Here is an 18201-nt window from a genome sequence, read left to right as displayed (position 1 = left end):
GACCATTCACACTCGAAGCAGAAAAACACACTTCGCCCCTTCTCTCTCTCTCTCTCCGTTCCAATGGATTTCCCAAAACCCTCGTTACGCTCCCCCAACCCCATCCTCTCCCTCTCCTCGTTCATCCACCAACACTGCCACCGACTCGGCGCAGAACTCACGAATCGACTCGCCGCCACCTGGCCGCCGCGTCAGAAACGCGTTGGTCTGTTGTCATCATCATCATCGCCACCAACCTCTTCTTCTCTCCCCTCTTCGCCTTTCGCTTCGGTGTCCCAGCAGGAGGCGGCTCCTCGTCACGTGTTCGACGTCGCTCTGAGCTCCGATGTCGTTTCGAAGACCCTCGCCGGAACCTCGGTTTACACCGTCAGCAATTCGGATAACGAGTTCGTGCTCGTGTCCGATCCCTGTAGCCTTAAATCCATTGGATTGCTTTGCTTTCGTAAAGAAGACGCCGAAGCCTTTCTAGCTCAAGTCTCTCTCTCTCTCTCTCTCTCTCTCTCTCTCTCTCTCTCTCATAGAGGCTCTAACTCTTGATTGGCTAGGCTTGGCTCATTAGTAAACGAATCGATCTTGACCTCGAGTTTTAAGCTCGTTTAGTAAGAGTCTGGCTCGAATTAGTTGTGGTTCGGCTCGTTTATAGAGGCAAGGGGCGTCTCTACCGGTGTTCAGGGGTTCAAAGGAACTCCTGAATTCAAAGAATGCAATGAAATTTTGTATCTTTTTAATGTAATTTTATTCTCTCTGCATCTGCATTGACTCATTTTGTGCGAATTCAAAAATAAATGAAAACCTACTGAAAATTGTGACTAAGTAAATGATAGTACAACCGAACAAGAAAATCCGGTCCTATAAATTTTTAGCTGAAATAGAAAAGAAAAAACTGTACTTTATAGAGTGCTTTTGTATCTCACCAAAATTTACGTAAAATTTTGGTGACCGCTAAACTGAAATCCTAGAGCTGCACTTGAGAGGCTAATTGTGTTTAGTTGACTAACAGAACTCAATTACCTCAATACTAAACCAGATGAGTTCGAGCTTGATTATTTACGCTTGGCTTGAGCTAGACTAGTTTTGAACGAGTCGAGCTCGAACACTTCGAAGCTCAACTTGGCTGGTTTGCAGCCCTGTCTACAATATATCTAGATTGTAGAGTTGATTTATGTTGTTGTGTTAATGTGATTTTTCAGGTTAAGTTACGGAGGGGGGAGTTGCAAAGCAGGGCTAGGGTAGTTCCCATTACTCTTGAGCAGGTAACTGTTTTGGAGCTTAAAACGGCGATTAATATAAATTCTATTAGTTTGATTATATGTGTCTCTGTGATTTAAGTTTTTGGAAAACAATTGCTTGTGTTGAACTTGTAAGTAAACATAATTATCAGAAGAGAAAAACTTCACATTGAATGGCAACTGAAAATTAGGACAAGGTTTTGCTAGCAATGACACCAAGAGTTCAGCTTTGCAGTTTGAGGAGCAGTGATAAACGCTCTTGTTGGGTTTGTGAAGTTTGATTCAGTCTAATCTGCGCTTCACTGCCTATTCAGCGCCCCTGAAACCCAGACAGTGGTATTACGGTAGTTGATTATATAAGCTCTAAGTTCTACACAGTTGGGGAACCACGTTAAATATCTTTGTCTTGCGTTCTCTATTTCTTTCCTTGCTTGTTCTTCGCGTATTGTATGTTTGTTGGTTCGGCCAAAGGAAGCATGGTAATGTGCACAGAAATTGATATGGGTCTCTTGACTTGCCCTCTCTGATGCCTTTCAACTTAGATTTGGGGGCATGGTTCTGCAGCAAAACATCCCTTTAGCTTCTTGGTTCTTGGAGGTATAGGGGGCCACTTTTTCATTGGTATTCTGAGAGCAGCTACTTTGTGCATATATTGCCGAAGGTTAGGTCGGTCTCCAATCCTCCCCCGCTCATAACCCCTAATGGTTGGAGACTAGATGTGTTATGTTATTCTTTTATTGTTGTTGTCTTGATTATAATACGAGCAACAACTAGATGGGCAAAGTAAAGGAGTTCCTTGCTTAAATTAGATAGGTCTCACTGGTAGCAATTTGACTTAAGTATCTTCTTTTTCCTCATTCACTTGATTTACAGGTTTACATGTTGAATGTTGAAGGAATTGCATTTCGCTTTTTACCCGATCCTGTTCAAATAAAGAATGCATTAGAGGTTTGTCTTTTTATTTTTGGTTTTGTTTTCTGATTTGAGTCTGGAATATTATCAACACAACATCAATCAATTGAGGTTCTTACGTTTAGTCATTTGACTCATTTGGACTTATAATTGATTTTATTATTGGATCAGTCCCTCAAAAGTGTTCTATTTATGAAAACGGTGCAAGTTATCCGACTTTAGGACAGCCTTCAAAGCTCTACTGAGTCCGATCTCCATTTTAGCCTTTGCCAATGACAGAGCCGTTGGAAATTTCCCTCAGTTCAGCCAGCCAAATGGTTGCCCAGGCCACTTGATTCTTTTGTAATCAGTAGTCATTCAGGATAATGTCATAGCGATTAAGCAGCAAAGGTCAAAAGAATTACTAGACCTAAGGATATATAATGCAAATCATCAACTCTTCTAGTTACAACCTGTTTTCTTCTCATCGTGCATTAATTTTATCGAGTCTAAAGTCTAAACTTCGGTGTGGTTGTGTCAAAAATGTAGTTTTAGTTTCTTGCAAATTTGTGCCTTGCGTTTACCCTATCTTGACGTGTGAACTGTTGAGTTGCTTTGATTTTTCCTTACATGGTTTTGTCATCTAGAGTTTAATTGAGGACTCCTTTTGAAGCCCATTCCTCTGTTAGTTTACTAAGATTAATAACTATCCTATATACCCTGTTTAGTACACATTTGACTCATGTATAATTCTCATGCTTGCCAGCTGAAAGCTTCAAATGCAAAGAGTGGTTTTGATGGAGTTCCTGTTTTCCAGGTTTGTCTTGTGAATTTTTGAATCCAACCTTTTCCTTGCTTTCAAGTAATAATCTGAGGAAAATGCACTTAGAGCCCATTTGGTAGCCGGACAAGTTTTGAGGGTTTAAATAAGAAGACCAGATAAGAGAAGATTCAGAAGAATATGGTAGAAGGAGAGATTAATTATGAAGGGGAGATTACCCATACTTAGTATGGGTGGATAAAATTAGGGTGATTTTGCAAAAAGAGCTCTATTAGTTGCTTGCCCTTCAAAATTTCTTTTAATGTCCGAGTTTGGAAGTGGGTAGGGACAATTGGGACCATTGGGTAATTGGGGAAGGTGGACTAATTATGAACAGGGTTAGAGGTGGGCATATATAGTCCGGGTGTGTGTGCCTACCAAACACCAGATTAGATAGTTCCGGATTAGCTAATCCGGGCAAATTGTCTATCCAACCAAATAGTCCAGCTAACAAACAAAGCCTTCAAGTGTTGTGTTTGTAAACATTACTTTTTTCTTTATAAGTAATAAAATTTTATTAAAGAAGCTTCAAGGGGATGCTTCCCATGTACAAAAGAAAGTGAGGAATAAACAAGAGAAGGTGAAAAGCCCTATGCACCCCTCTATACACCAAATCAAAGAATTTACTGACAGAAGGATTACAAAGGCTGTAACCACAACAAAGCTGGTTGTTGCTTGTTGAAATGACATAGGACAGCATTGTTCCTTGGGAAATCTAATGAGTGATTACCCCAACCTGATAAATTTTTTACTAGAATGAAATCATATTGAAAGCTTTGCCAAACATCAATGAAGATGCCTGCAGACCAGCAGCAGCACACCAAGGTAAGGCTAGGTGTTGGACCATTCATTTGATACTACTCTTGTTACATGTATTAGAAATATAGGAGGTGTTTTGTCAAACTTGCAAGCATGTATGCTCCAGCTGCAAGCTGCGAAAAATGATCTCCAGAAACTCAAATTAATGGTTAAAAAAGTTGTTGATTTAGAGAACATAAGTCTACTGGTTGTTACTTTAATTTAAGAGATCAGCACAAAGAGATTGACATATTGGCCCTTCAACAGCTTAGAATTCCTTGCCGCGGTTTCAGATTTTTTTACAAGTGTACTACTTGGCTGGATAAGCTAATAGGCATAACCCCTAAGCTCTTTTTTCTGATGTAGAGGTTTAGTGCTTTTGTATGCTTTGTACGTTAGTGGCATGGTATTTTAATCAAGTTAATATGTTTACATCTATGAAAAAGTGGGAAGAAATAGTGTGCATGTGTGCATGGATATGGTCAGCGTGAGGTCATAGATGCTTTTGGATGATTCAATTAACTTGTGAGTCCACTCATAGTTCACTAGCATTGTCGCAGGATTCTGATGGGACAAAGGCTTTTCTGTTTGTTTCAGAAGAAATGAGTTGTTAATCGATAGTTTTCTTGTATTCTGAACTACTACCATTTGTTTATGGCAACTATTTTTTATATGTCCACAGTCGGACCTTCTGGTAGTGAAGAAGAGGAACAGACGTTACTGCCCGATATATTTCCGAAAGGTTTGTTTCCCCACCAAGCTTTGAGATGCAATCACGATTATGCGACTTTATTTTATGCTGGCGGCTTTGACAGGAAGACATAGAAAAGGAACTCTCAACTGTCTCAAGGGCATCAAGAGGATCAGGGGTTTCTAAACACATTATGGTATCAACTCCTGATCATCAGCCCTGCCGTTACTTTTCTTTTGGTGTTGTGTGTGTGTGCGCACGCTTGTGAGTGTGTGCATGTCTTTACAGTTATTCTGAGATAGTTTCAACTAATCAGATCTGGTTTTTCAAGAAATAGCAGAACTTCAGTGCTTGAATTGGTATGGTTTTTTCAATATTCTAACTCTGTTTAAAAATGAGTGCTTAACACTTGGATTTGGTGAAGAGTGGAAAATGTGAAACCAGGAGCCTCACTTTCATGCTGAAAAGTCACAAGGATTAGCCTTCTATGAGCAACCACACCAGTTGCTTTTGGAGAAAATTTGTTTCAATTTCTCAAAAATGGCAAAAGAACTGGCAACTACCACCCCACACCCACAAACTCAAAAGTTTCTCAAATAGAGCAAATGCCATTTTATTTGCCAAATTTGAGAAAATATATGTCGAAGTTTCCATTTTTTATTGAGAAAGGGAGAAAAATGAGAATGGCAAAATGGCATACATGGGTGTAGCGCCCTTGCCATTTGTGTGCCAAAATGACACTATTCATTGGCCAAAAATGAGAATGGCAAGGGTGAAATGGCAAACACCGGTGTGGATGCTCTTAGAATGGGCTGTGATATGAAAAAGGTTGTTTTGTCATTTCCGAAATGCTTCCCATTCGGTCAATGGGTGCTGGAGATGCCAACTTTCTTTGGCAATAAAGCCTCGTTTGACGCTTCCGGGGATCATGCTCGAACACGTAATCAATTAGGCTTTTTCGGGTGGTGTTTGTTGTGGCTCACGCATTTACTTGTGTAGAAAAATCTTCATGAGGCTGTGATGTAGGTTGAGAATTTGCGAGTATCAGTAGTAGGAGAGTAGTGTGCACTTTCTTAGGCTCTCTCAACGCTGTTATTTTCTTATGGTATTGATTTCAGTTTTTTATCCTTTGTGATGAATGAAAATTGGCTTTGCCGGTCAAAAGGAAATATATAACAGTTAGTTTGGCAGTCCAAAATTCACTTAGTACTCTGAAACATCTTGAACTTGGTCTTGGTTTTCATGCTTTTATTCCTAGTTCACAGTGTAGCAGAAGTACGGTCACGGATGTGTTTTAATTTACAAAATTCGATGAGATTCTGAAGATTTAAGAATGGTACTCACCTTTCATGCCTTGAATCGGGGTTTCTGAGATATATACCTTTGTGAATTAGAACGCCTTATTTTGACCAAACTGGGGGATCAACTTGTTACTCGTCTGCTTCAACGTCGTAGTCATTTGTTTTTATTTCTTTCAACAGGTGGGAAGTTTGGAAGATGTTCTTAAGAAAATGGAGGTAGCAGCATCTGACTGCTGGATTTGAGTTTGTTTTCCTTTTTCTATTTTTTCAGTTGGAATCTGTGGTCACATACCTTGTTAGTTGTTTGATGCCAGATGAATAAGACCAACTCTGGATGGGAAGATTTGATTTTTATCCCACCGGGCAAAAGCCATTCTCAACACATACAAGAGGTGATGAACACATGATGCAGAAGCTCTACTGACCATATGAGAGGATTTACAGTTGGTCACACACAGTGCATGTTTCTATGGCATCTAGCATAGTGGGTGTGCGCGCGTCTTTGTGCTAAGGATACGAATTTTTCGGATGTTCAGATGATGGTCTCAATAGCAGAGGAAGAAACATAGGGAGGATGCCACATGAACTTACATGTGACTCAGGGAAAGATTGCAATTTTTTGAATTTCATTTGTACTGAACTGTACTGTACAGTTTGATCATTTTGATATGCCGTTAGAGTTGTATTAATGACGAATAAGCCCAACGCAATAGCATTAGAGTCTGAATAACCCCAATGCTTCCATACAGGGATTTTGTTTTTGAAAGATCATGCATGATTTGCAAATTTTCCTGCAACACAAGTTTTTGACTTCTGTTTTTTGATATCGAGACCTCTGCTTTTCTTGAGTTTTTCATAGGTGCTCAGTATTACTTTTCGTATTGGATTCCATTGTAGTCTAAAGGTTAGTATATAGGCAGCATCTTTTACAGCTAGAGTATGAGCATATTCACCAGTTACGCCATCGACTATGCCTTTTGGCATGATGTTAGGTCCCGAGGGATCCTTGGGTTCAGTTGCATTGGTCTCGCACCAATGTTTGTGTTAGTCAAGCAAACATTCTCACATCTGGTTAGTCCATCGCCGCTTTCACTTGTGGCGGAATGCTACATTTATAGCTTTGGCAGATTGCTTGGCAATGTTCATCTTTAGCGCAAGAGTGCTTGATCAGTGAGCTAGAACACACTCGTTCAAAAGTAACAACAGCTCACAAGCATATAAACCCCTTGTTTGGATCCATAAAGGAGTTGGAAAATTAAGAGAGATGATGAATTTTCGTTGGTCCATAATCTATTCTCTTTGAGTACTATTTTTCTTGTTTTTCACCATTCGTACGGAATACAAGTTACTTTTACACCGTGTAATACTGTTTGAGTGATTCTTAAGTGCTCCTGAAACATCGTGATATGGTGCTCCAGATTTCTTCCCCATCACTCATTACCCACACTGATGTGTGGTGGATGACAGTCTTGAAACATCACGTGACGGTGCTTCAATCGCACATAATAATTTTTCGTGTTTGACGCCATCTATTTATAATATTATGTGGACATTGAATATCATAAAAATGGGATCATTCCAAAATCTAATCCTGCGAACTATTTTTAAAAGCCCAAATGTTAACAAAAATATTTTTCAAAGGCAATGACTTGAAAGATGCATGTAAATTATCAAAATGACAGTGACTGTTAATGCTGGCTGGATTTTTTTCAAAACTATTCTTCAATCAAAATAGAGATGAAAAGCTGGTGAATTCACGTATAGTAGTTAAGTGAAATTACCCTCTTGCCTCTTAAAAAAAAAAAAAAAAAGTATTCTGTATAATTAATAAAGGATAAAAGTCTCCTGTATGTGATGAGGGAGGAAAGTCTCCTGTATGTGATGAGGGAGGAAAGTCTCTGCATGAATATCTTCTTTTTAAAAAAGTCTCCGCAAAATGTTGGCTTTCGGTTGATAAATGAGTTGAACGAGCCGACCGATTGCTAGTTCAAATTTGATTTGAAAATTTAACAAGCTTTTAAAACATATATAAGCCTAGCTCATTAGAGAGGCGAGCCGAGCTCAAATAGTTTTAAAACCTTAACAATAATGTTCATGCTTGATTTGTTATATAGCAAGCTAATTGGGAATGAGTTTTAAATGAGCGAACACGAGCTCAAACGCGAAGGGTTTGGTTTGTTTATCAGCCCTGCTCTACGTCACCTTTTGTGGAGTAGTAAACGCGCACTATGGACACGGATGCATGCCTGGATACGTATGTAATCGGAGCCGTCCGATGATCCATAATATATGCATGTGGACTTGTCACATCTGTTAGACTGTTTCTTGTTTCGAGATCATTTCAAACAAAAAAAAAAAAAGTCTCTTGAAAATGTTGACTCCCTCTCCCTCTCTCATTCGTTTGCTAAATTTAGCAGTGATTCTTAACCTTCTGGTTTGTAAAGCCAATAATGATGAAATCTCAATTCTAATCCCAGTTTTTTTGTTTGATAAACAGAGAGCATCAAACATCGTCTTAGATTTTTGACTTCTTCAATTTTGTTTCTGGTGAACATCCGGGTACCTCTCTCTCTCTCTCTCTTCTCTCTCACCTCTGTTTTACTTCTTCTTGTTTTTTCTCGATTCCCTATTGATCATTCTCTTATTTAATGGAGCTTGAATTATCTGCATATAATTCGTGATTAAGTCGCGCTAACGACTCTCGCTTTCTGCATGTTTGTTTGTTCATTTATCAAGGGGGGACTTTGAATTATTATTCGAAAGCTCTGTGTCGAACAAACAGAATGCGCTTTTCGATTTTCAATTCGAATTTCTCATGGATACAATCGATACATGTCATTTTTGTATATGTTTGCATATATGCATTTATGCTTTGTTTGGATGATGGAAATGAAAAGAAAAGTTTGACTCAAAGAATCAATATAATCCTTTTTCTTATAAATTCAGTATTTCGTTGTGTTGCGATTTTTTGGAAATCCAATGGATAAATTAGCATGTTATTTTGCAGAGCAGTTTAATGTAATCGATTCTATTATGTAGTAATTATGACGAAAAATATTCTGGGATAATAAATAGAAATGGTACTCAGAAAATTCTGTGTTGGGCTTGATCGAACCAAGCCTCCGCAATTTCAGAATCTCCCTGACGAATGGCCAATTCCCCCGGGCGGAATAGGCCGGTCAATCCCTTCCCTTGGAACCATGGCAATGACTTCCTCAAAGAAAGGAAAGCCATTGAATTTATAATCTGGTTTTCTTCTGATAGACTGTTGCATCTGTCATCTTGTACAAGATATTCAAGTTTGATACTATCTGAGCATCAAGTTTTGGCTGTTGTGATGGTGGATTTAATTTAGGAAATTCGCTTAAATTTCGCTTGATTCCTATGGTACCATGATATATTGCCTTGATTTTCCTTTTTGGAGGGTAAAGGGCTTCTCTTTGAAGTGCTATTAATGGTTGAAATTGGTGAAGTATCTATGGCAATTTGGTTGGGTGGGTAGCGCATGATAATCACCTGACAATCAGGGGTCTCAGCCTCTCAGGAAAGCCTTTGGCCTGTTGTTCGACTCCCACGTAATATTAGTTTCTGTGTTGGGTCATATGGTACTTTTTCTCGGCTTTAATTGAGTCGTCCGCTAGGAAACTGTGTGATTGGTCCGCTGGATTAGTCGGTCCCCTCGGCTGAACACCGAATTACAAAAATGGAAAAAATAACGCGTGTCAAATGTTATCAAGATTAGTTGTAAACATGCTTGTGTTGGTTTATATTGTTGGATTTTTCTCCTTGATTGTCCATTTTGATTTACTCGCGAAAAAAGAAATTCTCAGTTAGCATAACTGGTAATATGTGTTCATAGATTTCAGATACGTACTCTGGCTTCTTGTGCACTTTGGTAGAATGGAGGATGTGGGAAACGCTAAGGAGAATTCTCCACCGTTAGCCTCCACAGCACCATCGTTTTCCTCCGAGAATAAGGATCGTTCCATCGATGGAGCTCCAATAAACAAGGCCGAAAATAGAAAGATAGAGCCCGATCACAAGGGATCAGTTATCGATGTTTCAAAATTACTGACCGAAGATGAAAAAAGCATTAACGGTCACAATGCTTTGGTAGAAGATTCTGATAGTGTTAGAGCTATGCAACATATTTTTGATGGAGCCGAAGTTGAACAAAAGGATTCCCATCTATCAGAAAAGGATCCAGAGACATTGGAAACTCGAGAAGAGGAAAACGTAAAAGGTCTCCCAGAATCCATTCCGTCACCAATATCAGAACCGAGACCAACCGATGCCTTGAATCAATCTCTAGACCGCGAGGATGTAATCAGCGTTCATCTTCAATCGAATGGTACATCCGATGGACTTGAGAAAGATTTCTTTATCGCATCAACCGATAAAGCAGGCGTAGTGAAGCCTCATATTGGGGAAAACTCATCAAATAACTCAGAAGATAAACCAAAGGATGGTGAAGATGGTTTTGTTCAAGTTGATAACATCACCACACTTTTTGCTTCAACCTCAACAGGAAAGGATGTTGAAAATGGCCATCACGCTGTTTCGTCAAATGAACTTGCTCAACCACATGTGGAGGTTTCCGGCAGTGCCATTGAAATGCCGGAGGCCATAGACCCTTCTAAACATCTTAAAAAGGTCAATCTAAAAAGAGGCCAGATCGATACAGCAGCTCCATTTGAATCTGTCAAAGCTGCTGTTTCCAAGTTCGGAGGAATTGTTGATTGGAAAGCACACAAAGTTCAAACTGTGGAGGTATAATATTTCCGAAATTATTTTTTCTTATTTTTCTTCTTTCCGAGGTATAATATGTTCGGTCTTTCTGAGAACCATGTTTGTCACTACACTACTCGATTCAAATGGTTCACGAAATGAACTTTTGTTTCTGTGTCGCAGAAGTCGAAATGTGCAGGTATAATATTACACCAATTCCGTTCTTTTTTAATACTTGGATTGTTGTTCTAACTGTATTCTTGTACCTTGGTTGTCTTATTTGTCCTCTAAATAAGAAAATTACTTTCATTGTTGCACTAATCTACTTCACGAGACTTTTTTCGATACAGCTAGAAATGGTCAGAAATGAAGAGAGCAAAGAAACAATGTGTTTGTATTTTACTGATGGATTTGTTCTGCTCTCACTTTTACATCTTCCAGTGTCATGACGTTGCTTAGGGTGTGTTTGGATCAAGGATTTCTTGAGTGATGTATCAAGGGGAAAAAGAACAATGCAAGGGAAACACAATTCATATCGGCGAAGGAAAATCCCTTGCACTTTCTTTTCGTTCTGCAAATCCTTGATCCAAATACAGCCTTGAAGTACATAAAGAAATTATACTATATATTACCAAAAAAAAAAGAAAAGAAATTTTGCTAATACTTCTTTTATTTGCTTCACAATTTGACTATGTCTTCCAACTTGTGCTTTTGTATGCAGAGACGAGCAGTGATAGAAGAAGAACTAGAGAAAGCACAAGAGGAGATTCCGATATACAAGAACCTGTCTCAGGCCGCAGAAGTCGCGAAAAGCCAAGCCTTAAAACAGCTAGACAGCACAAAGAGACTCATAGAAGAATTAAAACTCAACCTAGAGAGAGCACAAACAGAAGAGCAACAAGCCAAACAGGACTCGGAACTCGCCAACCTCAGGGTAGAAGAATTAGAACAAGGTATTGCAGACGAGTCCAGCGTGGCAGCAAAGGCACAGCTGGAGGTGGCCAAAGCAAGGTATGTTGCTGCCGTTTCAGAGCTCAAAACTGTGAAAAGCGAATTAGAACTCCTCAAAAAAGATAACGATTCGTTGTCCATCGAGAAAGACTTGGCGGTTAAGAGAGCTGAGGAAGCTGTTCTTGTGTCTAAAGAAGTCGAGAAGAAAGTTGAAGAACTGACGATCGAGCTAATTAATACAAAAGAGTCTTTGGATTCTGCACATGTGGCTCATTTGGAGGCAGAGGAGAGAAGAATCGGTCTAGATATGGCGAAAGAGCATGATATTTTAAATTGGGAGAGGGAATTGAAGGTGGCTGAGGAGGAACTAGAGAGACTAAACCAAGAGATTTTGTACACAAAGGATCTGAAATCGAAACTAGATACTGCTTCAGTGTTACTTGTGGAGTTAAAAACTGAATTAGCAGCTTACATGGAAACAAAATTTGAAAATGATGAGGGAGGGCATCCGAAAGGCGAGGGAGGGGAAATGGAGAAGAGGACACATGCTGAAATACAAGAAGCGGTCGCTTTGGCCCAGAAGCAACTTGAAGACGTGAAACTCAACGTTGATAAAGCCATTGCAGAAGTAAATTGCCTAAAGGAGGCTGCCACGTCATTGAAGTCAGAGATAGAAACGGAAAAGTTGGAATTTGCCAATACTATGCAGAGAGAAGGAATGGCATCGGTAGCAGTGGCCTCTCTCGAAGCGGAGCTGACCAAAACCAGGTCGAAGATAGCTGATTTGCGAATGAGGGAGGGAGAAGCAAGAGATAGGATGGTGGAGTTGCCAAAGCAATTAAAGGTGGCGGCTCAAGAAGCCGATCAAGCCAAGTCAGAAGCTCAAACGTATCGCGAGGAGTTTTGCAAGGCAAAGGAAGAAGCTGAGAAAGCAAAGTCTGAAGCAACTATAATGGAGAGTAGAATAACCGCGGCTATAAAGGAGATAGAGGCGGCTAGGGCTTCTGAGAAGTTGGCGTTATCAGCCATCAATGCTTTGAAGGAGAGCGAATCAGCTCAAACAACCAACGGTGAGGATCCACCGGCTGGTGTAGCAATTTCTTTAGAGGAGTACTATGAACTCACTAAACAGGCTTACGACGCGGAGGAGGAGGCTAAGTTGAGAGTGGCCAGTGCCATTTCCCAAATCGAGGTTGCCAAGGAGTCTGAATTGAGAACTTTGAAACAAATGGAAAAAGTACGTTTTGAAATGGCAGCACAAAAGGAAGCACTGGAATTTGCACTGGAAAAGGCTGAGAAGGCTAAAGAAGGGAAGTTGTGGGTAGAACAGGAACTAAGAAAACGGAGGGCTGAAAATGAAGAAAGGCGAAAAGCGGGCGAATCAGGCAATGGAGGAGTGAACCAACCTGAGGAAAAAATGGAGTCAAATAACTTTGTCCAGTTGCCTGGTCTTTATTATCTACCCATCAAAGGTCGAGTCTGAACGCATCTTCAGTTAGTAACGGTGAAACTGAATCTTCATCGGAAGTTAAGGTCCCAAAGAAGAAGAAGAGGTCGTTTTTCCCTCGGGTTTTCATGTTTTTGGCCAGGAGGAAGGCACAGGCTGCCAAGTCTATGTAAGCTGCACCACTTATTTTCGGGAGTAACACAGTAAATTCGGTAAGAGTTTCTCTATTGTGCGCGAGTGAGTGTATTTGTTCTGTATGATACGTTGATGGAGATCTATGTAATGTAGCAAAAAGTGGTTTGTTTTTGGCTGGACGGCTCAGAAGGAATGTTAAGATTAAGTTTGTTCTTGTGCTTGGTTGAGGAAGGAGACAATTAGGTGGTTCTGTAATGTATTGCTTGTCCGAACGTCGATTTTGCTTGAGATTATTTACACATTTGATTGAATGAAAAGAGTTTGGAGTTCTCTCGGAGTTAATCCCTCTTTGTGAATAAATCTGTTTGTTTTCTTGGTTTGTTAAATTATTTCCTAAGATCATTTTTGGACGGTGGTGACCCATATATAGTTTTTTATATCTGGGTTATTTGACCCTCGGATCTGATCAGTCATCTAGCAGTCGCGGTGGTGGCACCAAGCAGCAACGACTGCAGTGTGACGAAGGGGGACGATGAGCTCCAGTGCCGATATGATTTCTCCAACTTCCTCAACCACATCCACGAGTGGATCAGTGGTCTCCAACATCGCAGCTGTTATTTTTGACGGATTTCTATTTTTTTGTTGTTATATGTTTTTCTTGTTTTTGTTCGGATCTTTTGGGTCTTTTGTATTGTTTGATTATGAATATATGTTTCGATTTCTAAAAATAAAAATAAAGAACCTAACTCAGAAATAGAAGTTAGCAATGTAAACACCATCAGAATTATTTCATTCACAATGAAAGCACACAACAAAATCCCATCAAGTTGCTACTATGAAACTAAAGCTCAGCATTTGCTTTGCCATTTCAGATACAGTTCTACTAAAAGTATCAATACATTTCGAAAAAGATATATAATAACCAGGGAATGAAGCTTCAGTCTTCTATTTTCAATATGCACTGTTTTTTTTTTTTTTGTCAATCGATAGGAGGGGATAGGGAAAAAGGTGCTACAATTTGCAACGATAAGACTTGAACCCAGACATTTTACCTGGTAAGGGAGTGTCACAGCCACTAGGCCAACCCCTTGGTCTTTTCTCAAAATCTTCTGTTTGTTAAGCTCAGAATAGGCCGATAAAAATAAAAAAAAATAAAAAAAGAGCTCAGAATAGTGACTACTTGCAGAAAAAGGTTCTTCATGTTCTTTCTCATATTTCTAAGTATCCAATGCACAGGACTATTCAACCGCGATGCTCCATAACGATTTGAAAGAAGCTGTAAACTTTATGTAGGCGTCTCTAACCATGTTCAACTTTTTTTAACTACTAAAGCTGTAACGTACTAACGTTCAGTTGGATACATTTCCTCACAGAAAAGGTGCCAGACCTCTACCACTCTTAAGCTATTGCAGTTGCAGTTGCGTTAGTCATGTTAGCTGCTAGCAGTTTCATTCTTGAAAAGATGTAAAGCAATTTGCAGACCTGACTTTCGAAGTTACTCAAATGAAGCAGAAAGTAGGAGGGAAAAACAAGAAGAAAGATATTCTCCACTGTTAGTCTAATTCGCATCTCCTAATTTATTTGATGAGCAGTTTTTAATGAAGAGACGTAAAAACTATGAGGAAAATCCTCTGAATTTCCAAACATAAAACAATTAGGAATAGTGAGGGGGTAACAGAACCAGTGAAGGGTTTTGCAATTCTAGCTTTGCCCAACAAACGCAGAGTAAGCAAATAGACATCGAGACCAATGAGACATCGTTTCGAGAGCAATATGATCAATAACAAATGAAGGGCATGCAACATATAAGCAAAGAACAACAGAAAATTAAATGTTGGCAGCACGATTGTTATTCCGAATTGCTTTTAAAGAAAGGGCATTACATTCAGCCCCACTGTATATAATCCATAAACAAAGACTACCCATTTATCAGAAATACTGATTGACGGTTCTTATCCCTTTCTATTACCTGATATTCTTTCAAGTCTACAAATCATTAGCATCGGACACATTGAAAATCACGTAAAGTGAATCAAACAACTAACATGCCAACATGTCTGCTCACATCTTAGAAGGCTTGGGGAAAATGTCCGGTGTGAATTTCTGCGCAGCACTCAAACTGCCTTTAACCTTCATTGCACCTCTGCATCACCAGTGTATCACAAAACCAGTTAAGTAATCCAATTTCAATAAGATCACGGCAAAAAAAAAAAATTGAATTAAACAAAAAGATGCGCGCGCACACACACAAAAAAAAAAAAAGAAAAAAAGAAAAAGAAAAGGCAGTAAATATTGTACCTCATAAAAGCAATTTGGGGATTCATCTTGCCAGTGGCAACCTTGAAAAAATCTTCGTCCGTGAAAGAGAAGGTGGCATCAGGCTTCCCGCCCTCATATGGCCCTAAAACCCCAAAAGTACCAATCAATGAATAATTACTCACAGTATTTGCCATCCTTAATTCCTACCAGATTGATTAGGCGATAATGGGAAGCGGACACATGTAAGATTTGAAATTTTTATTCTTCAATATCACAACATGTAAGTACAACGAGTATCAACGGCTTAACTCACACACCGAACACGAACACGAACACAAACACACGAACACGCGCACACAAAATATGAATTACAAAAAGTTACTGACAAACTTAAAAAAAATGGTGGCACAACTTAAAACCTTAACTTTTCTTAACTTCTCCTTTCCTAACCTTGAAAGTACCAATCAACAACCTATATACAGAAACAACATTTGAAGCAATTCTTAGCTACTACAAGTTTAATTAGATGACTAAACGCATTGTACAAGCACAAGATTTGAAATTTCCAATCATCCATACATTTAAATTCAACGAGCATCAAAGACTACAATTACCCCTAATGAATCGCATGTTCAGTAATCAGTAACAAATCTATATGAAATCAATGTTAGAGATTTTCAAATCAAAATAATAAATGGGTTTTGATTTAGGTTATTTTTTAAAAGGTATTGAGAGAGGTTTTTTGTGAAATGTTGCAACACCTTAATTTTCACATAAGTTGTGAGTTTATGTGAAATGTTATAGCACCCATTAAATTGGGATGTGTTTAGTTGGAAGAGTTGTGTTTGTTGGAAAGGGATATGAAACATGGGATTGCCTCCAAGAGGCATGACCCTTCTAAATAAATGTTTTCATGAAAGGGTGCCTACTAAGAGGCATGATTCCTTTTAATTGAATGTCTTCAAAAGACATGACCTTTCCTAATGCGTGTTTACTAAAGACAACCTTTCACATAACGCTGCTAAGTCTATAAATAGGCCATTGGTTAAGTTATTCTACACATTGAAAATTTCATATTGGATTGTTCTCTCTCTGCACACTCTCTCCCTAGAATTTTTGCCATACTCATATTCTGTTATTCTGCGATCTTGGTTCTTTACATTTACATAGTGGATATTCTGTCTGTCTTTGCTTGTGCAAATGCAGACAGAAACAACCTAGAGTTCGGATTCGTTGTATCTTGAAAGGCGGATTTGTTGTAACCCGATGCACACCATCTGGTGGGGGCAAATTCTATCTTTAGGATAGTGTTCTCCTAACGCAACTCGAATTGTTTCTACCGTTCCAGATAGATATTGAAGAGACGACGCCATCATATTCATCATTATGAAAACCGGATTTCCAACCATCAGTTAGGAAGCGAGAAGAAACAAAGAATTCAACAAAATTGAATTGAATTAAAACACTAACCTTTCGTAACCTCTCCTTTCTTAAGGTCAACCACGTAGATCTCCTCGTTGAATCCAATTTTCTGTCATCAACAAACAGAATAAATTTCACAAATCATATTAATTTCAGATTTCAGTAACACCACAAATTTACAAACATGAAATATCTATAGAGAGAGAGAGAGAGAGAGAGAGAGAGAGAGAGAGACCTTGGGAGCGATGTTGATTTGATAGACGAGGCCGACTTTCTTGGTGATCTCTTTGCCGGCGTCGGTGGAGAGGTGGAGCTTCATCTGCTCCAGTAGGGCGCCGGACTTGAGCTGAGTCGAGTTTGCCATTTTGCTATTTTGCGCAGGGGGAGAGGAGGTTAAGGATTGGAACGAAAGGGAAACCTTGGATTCGACGGACTACTGTGAATTGAATCGCAGGTAGTTGGATATAGCCATCTATGAGCGTACGGGTCGCCATAACCAATTTTATTAACTGCAACCGACTTGTCGGGGAATTTATTACGGTGAAATTACACGGAGACCCTGTCATCTGTACATTTTGGACACGAAAACAGTCAAATGTTTAAAATTGCAACAATGCTACGTGCACATACTGCTGTGCACAAGCCTAATTTCTGAAGTGATTTTGGGTGTTTTGTTAACGCCTCTAACGATATCGAACGAAGCTCATTTTTTACAGAGACCTTAAACGACATATTTTGAACAAAATGAGCGGCTCCGATCATCTTTGTGCGACCGGGGCGGGAGGAAAAGGCTGCTGTGCACAGCTGCTTGTGCACAGCAGTCTGTGCACGAATCATTTCTGTTAAAATTGTCCATTCAGATTCCCTCATCTATAACCGCTAACCAATCAGCACCATTCTATCAAAAAAACCGTTAAGATGATAGGGTCAACGTGGACAATTTTTACAGATGAAGAGGTCAATGTGGGTGATTTTTAAAAGGTAGGATCGTAAGATGAAGGGGTCTAAATGAGCGGTTTTAAACGTTAGTGGTGTTTTATCCAAAACATATAGATGCGGGGTCTCTAAGTAATTTTGTCAATTATTAATTGCTCGTAGAGCACCGGCCGTGTGCTTCCTGTCAACTCCTCCTCCACTATACGTTGCCTAGTGCAAGGGGTGCAAACGAGGCGTGTTGAGTTTCGGAGTGTTCAAGCTCTTAATAAGCCAAGCCTAGCTAATTTTACTTAATGGGACTCTTTAAATGAGCAGAGCCTATACAAACGAGCCTAGTTTGTGAGAGTCGAGCTAAACTTTTGAGTGTCGAGCTCAGCGGCTCGTTTAATAAATGAGCGAAAAACTCAAACTCAAACTCGCCTCGATTACTAAACAAACTTAGGCAAGCCACGAGCTGCTTGCGAGCCAAGCAGCTTGGTTGATTTGCAGCCCCAACTGGTGTGTGTTTCACTACCAAGTTTGTAGCTCTCACAGTAATGTGTATTAATGTGTGATGAAGAAAGTTGATGAAACACCACACGAGCGATTAATAA

At 39.5% G+C, this 18201-nt stretch overlaps 2 protein-coding genes, 1 non-coding gene and 1 pseudogene across 6 annotated transcripts; 3 read left to right on the top strand and 1 right to left on the bottom strand.

The window, feature by feature from the left end:
* LOC131332518 (protein TIC 22, chloroplastic) lies at positions 1 to 6460 on the top strand. 4 transcript variants are annotated; one of them, XM_058366807.1, is made up of 8 exons: positions 7 to 474; positions 1191 to 1253; positions 2103 to 2177; positions 2887 to 2937; positions 4421 to 4480; positions 4554 to 4625; positions 5911 to 5946; positions 6045 to 6460. In XM_058366807.1, exons 1-8 carry the CDS (start codon positions 64 to 66, stop codon positions 6135 to 6137), a joined length of 861 nt encoding a protein of 286 aa, XP_058222790.1. In that variant the 5' UTR covers positions 7 to 63; the 3' UTR covers positions 6138 to 6460. The 4 variants fall into 4 exon arrangements, with proteins under 4 accessions (XP_058222793.1, XP_058222791.1, XP_058222792.1 ...); XM_058366808.1 differs by lacking the exon at positions 4554 to 4625 and having other exon boundaries at positions 4 to 474; XM_058366809.1 differs by lacking the exon at positions 2103 to 2177 and having other exon boundaries at positions 5 to 474.
* On the top strand, positions 1693 to 1800 carry LOC131334954 (small nucleolar RNA snoR100). Its single transcript, XR_009202354.1, has one exon. It is a non-coding gene; the product is annotated as a small nucleolar RNA snoR100 (small nucleolar RNA).
* A 1691-nt stretch (positions 6461 to 8151) lies between the features above and the next one.
* On the top strand, positions 8152 to 13333 carry LOC131333972 (protein WEAK CHLOROPLAST MOVEMENT UNDER BLUE LIGHT 1-like; annotated as a pseudogene).
* Positions 13334 to 14818: 1485 nt separating this feature from the next.
* Positions 14819 to 17174, bottom strand: LOC131333572 (sterol carrier protein 2). Its single transcript, XM_058368159.1, has 4 exons — positions 16908 to 17174; positions 16721 to 16781; positions 15290 to 15392; positions 14819 to 15134 (listed from the first exon to the last, which is right to left on the bottom strand). Exons 1-4 carry the CDS (start codon positions 17034 to 17036, stop codon positions 15053 to 15055), a joined length of 375 nt encoding a protein of 124 aa, XP_058224142.1. The 5' UTR covers positions 17037 to 17174; the 3' UTR covers positions 14819 to 15052.
* Positions 17175 to 18201: the final 1027 nt, after the last annotated feature.

The sequence above is a fragment of the Rhododendron vialii genome, chromosome 7a (assembly GCF_030253575.1).
Source record: "Rhododendron vialii isolate Sample 1 chromosome 7a, ASM3025357v1".
NCBI lineage: Eukaryota > Viridiplantae > Streptophyta > Magnoliopsida > Ericales > Ericaceae > Rhododendron > Rhododendron vialii.
This window is presented reverse-complemented; position numbering and strand designations above follow the sequence as displayed.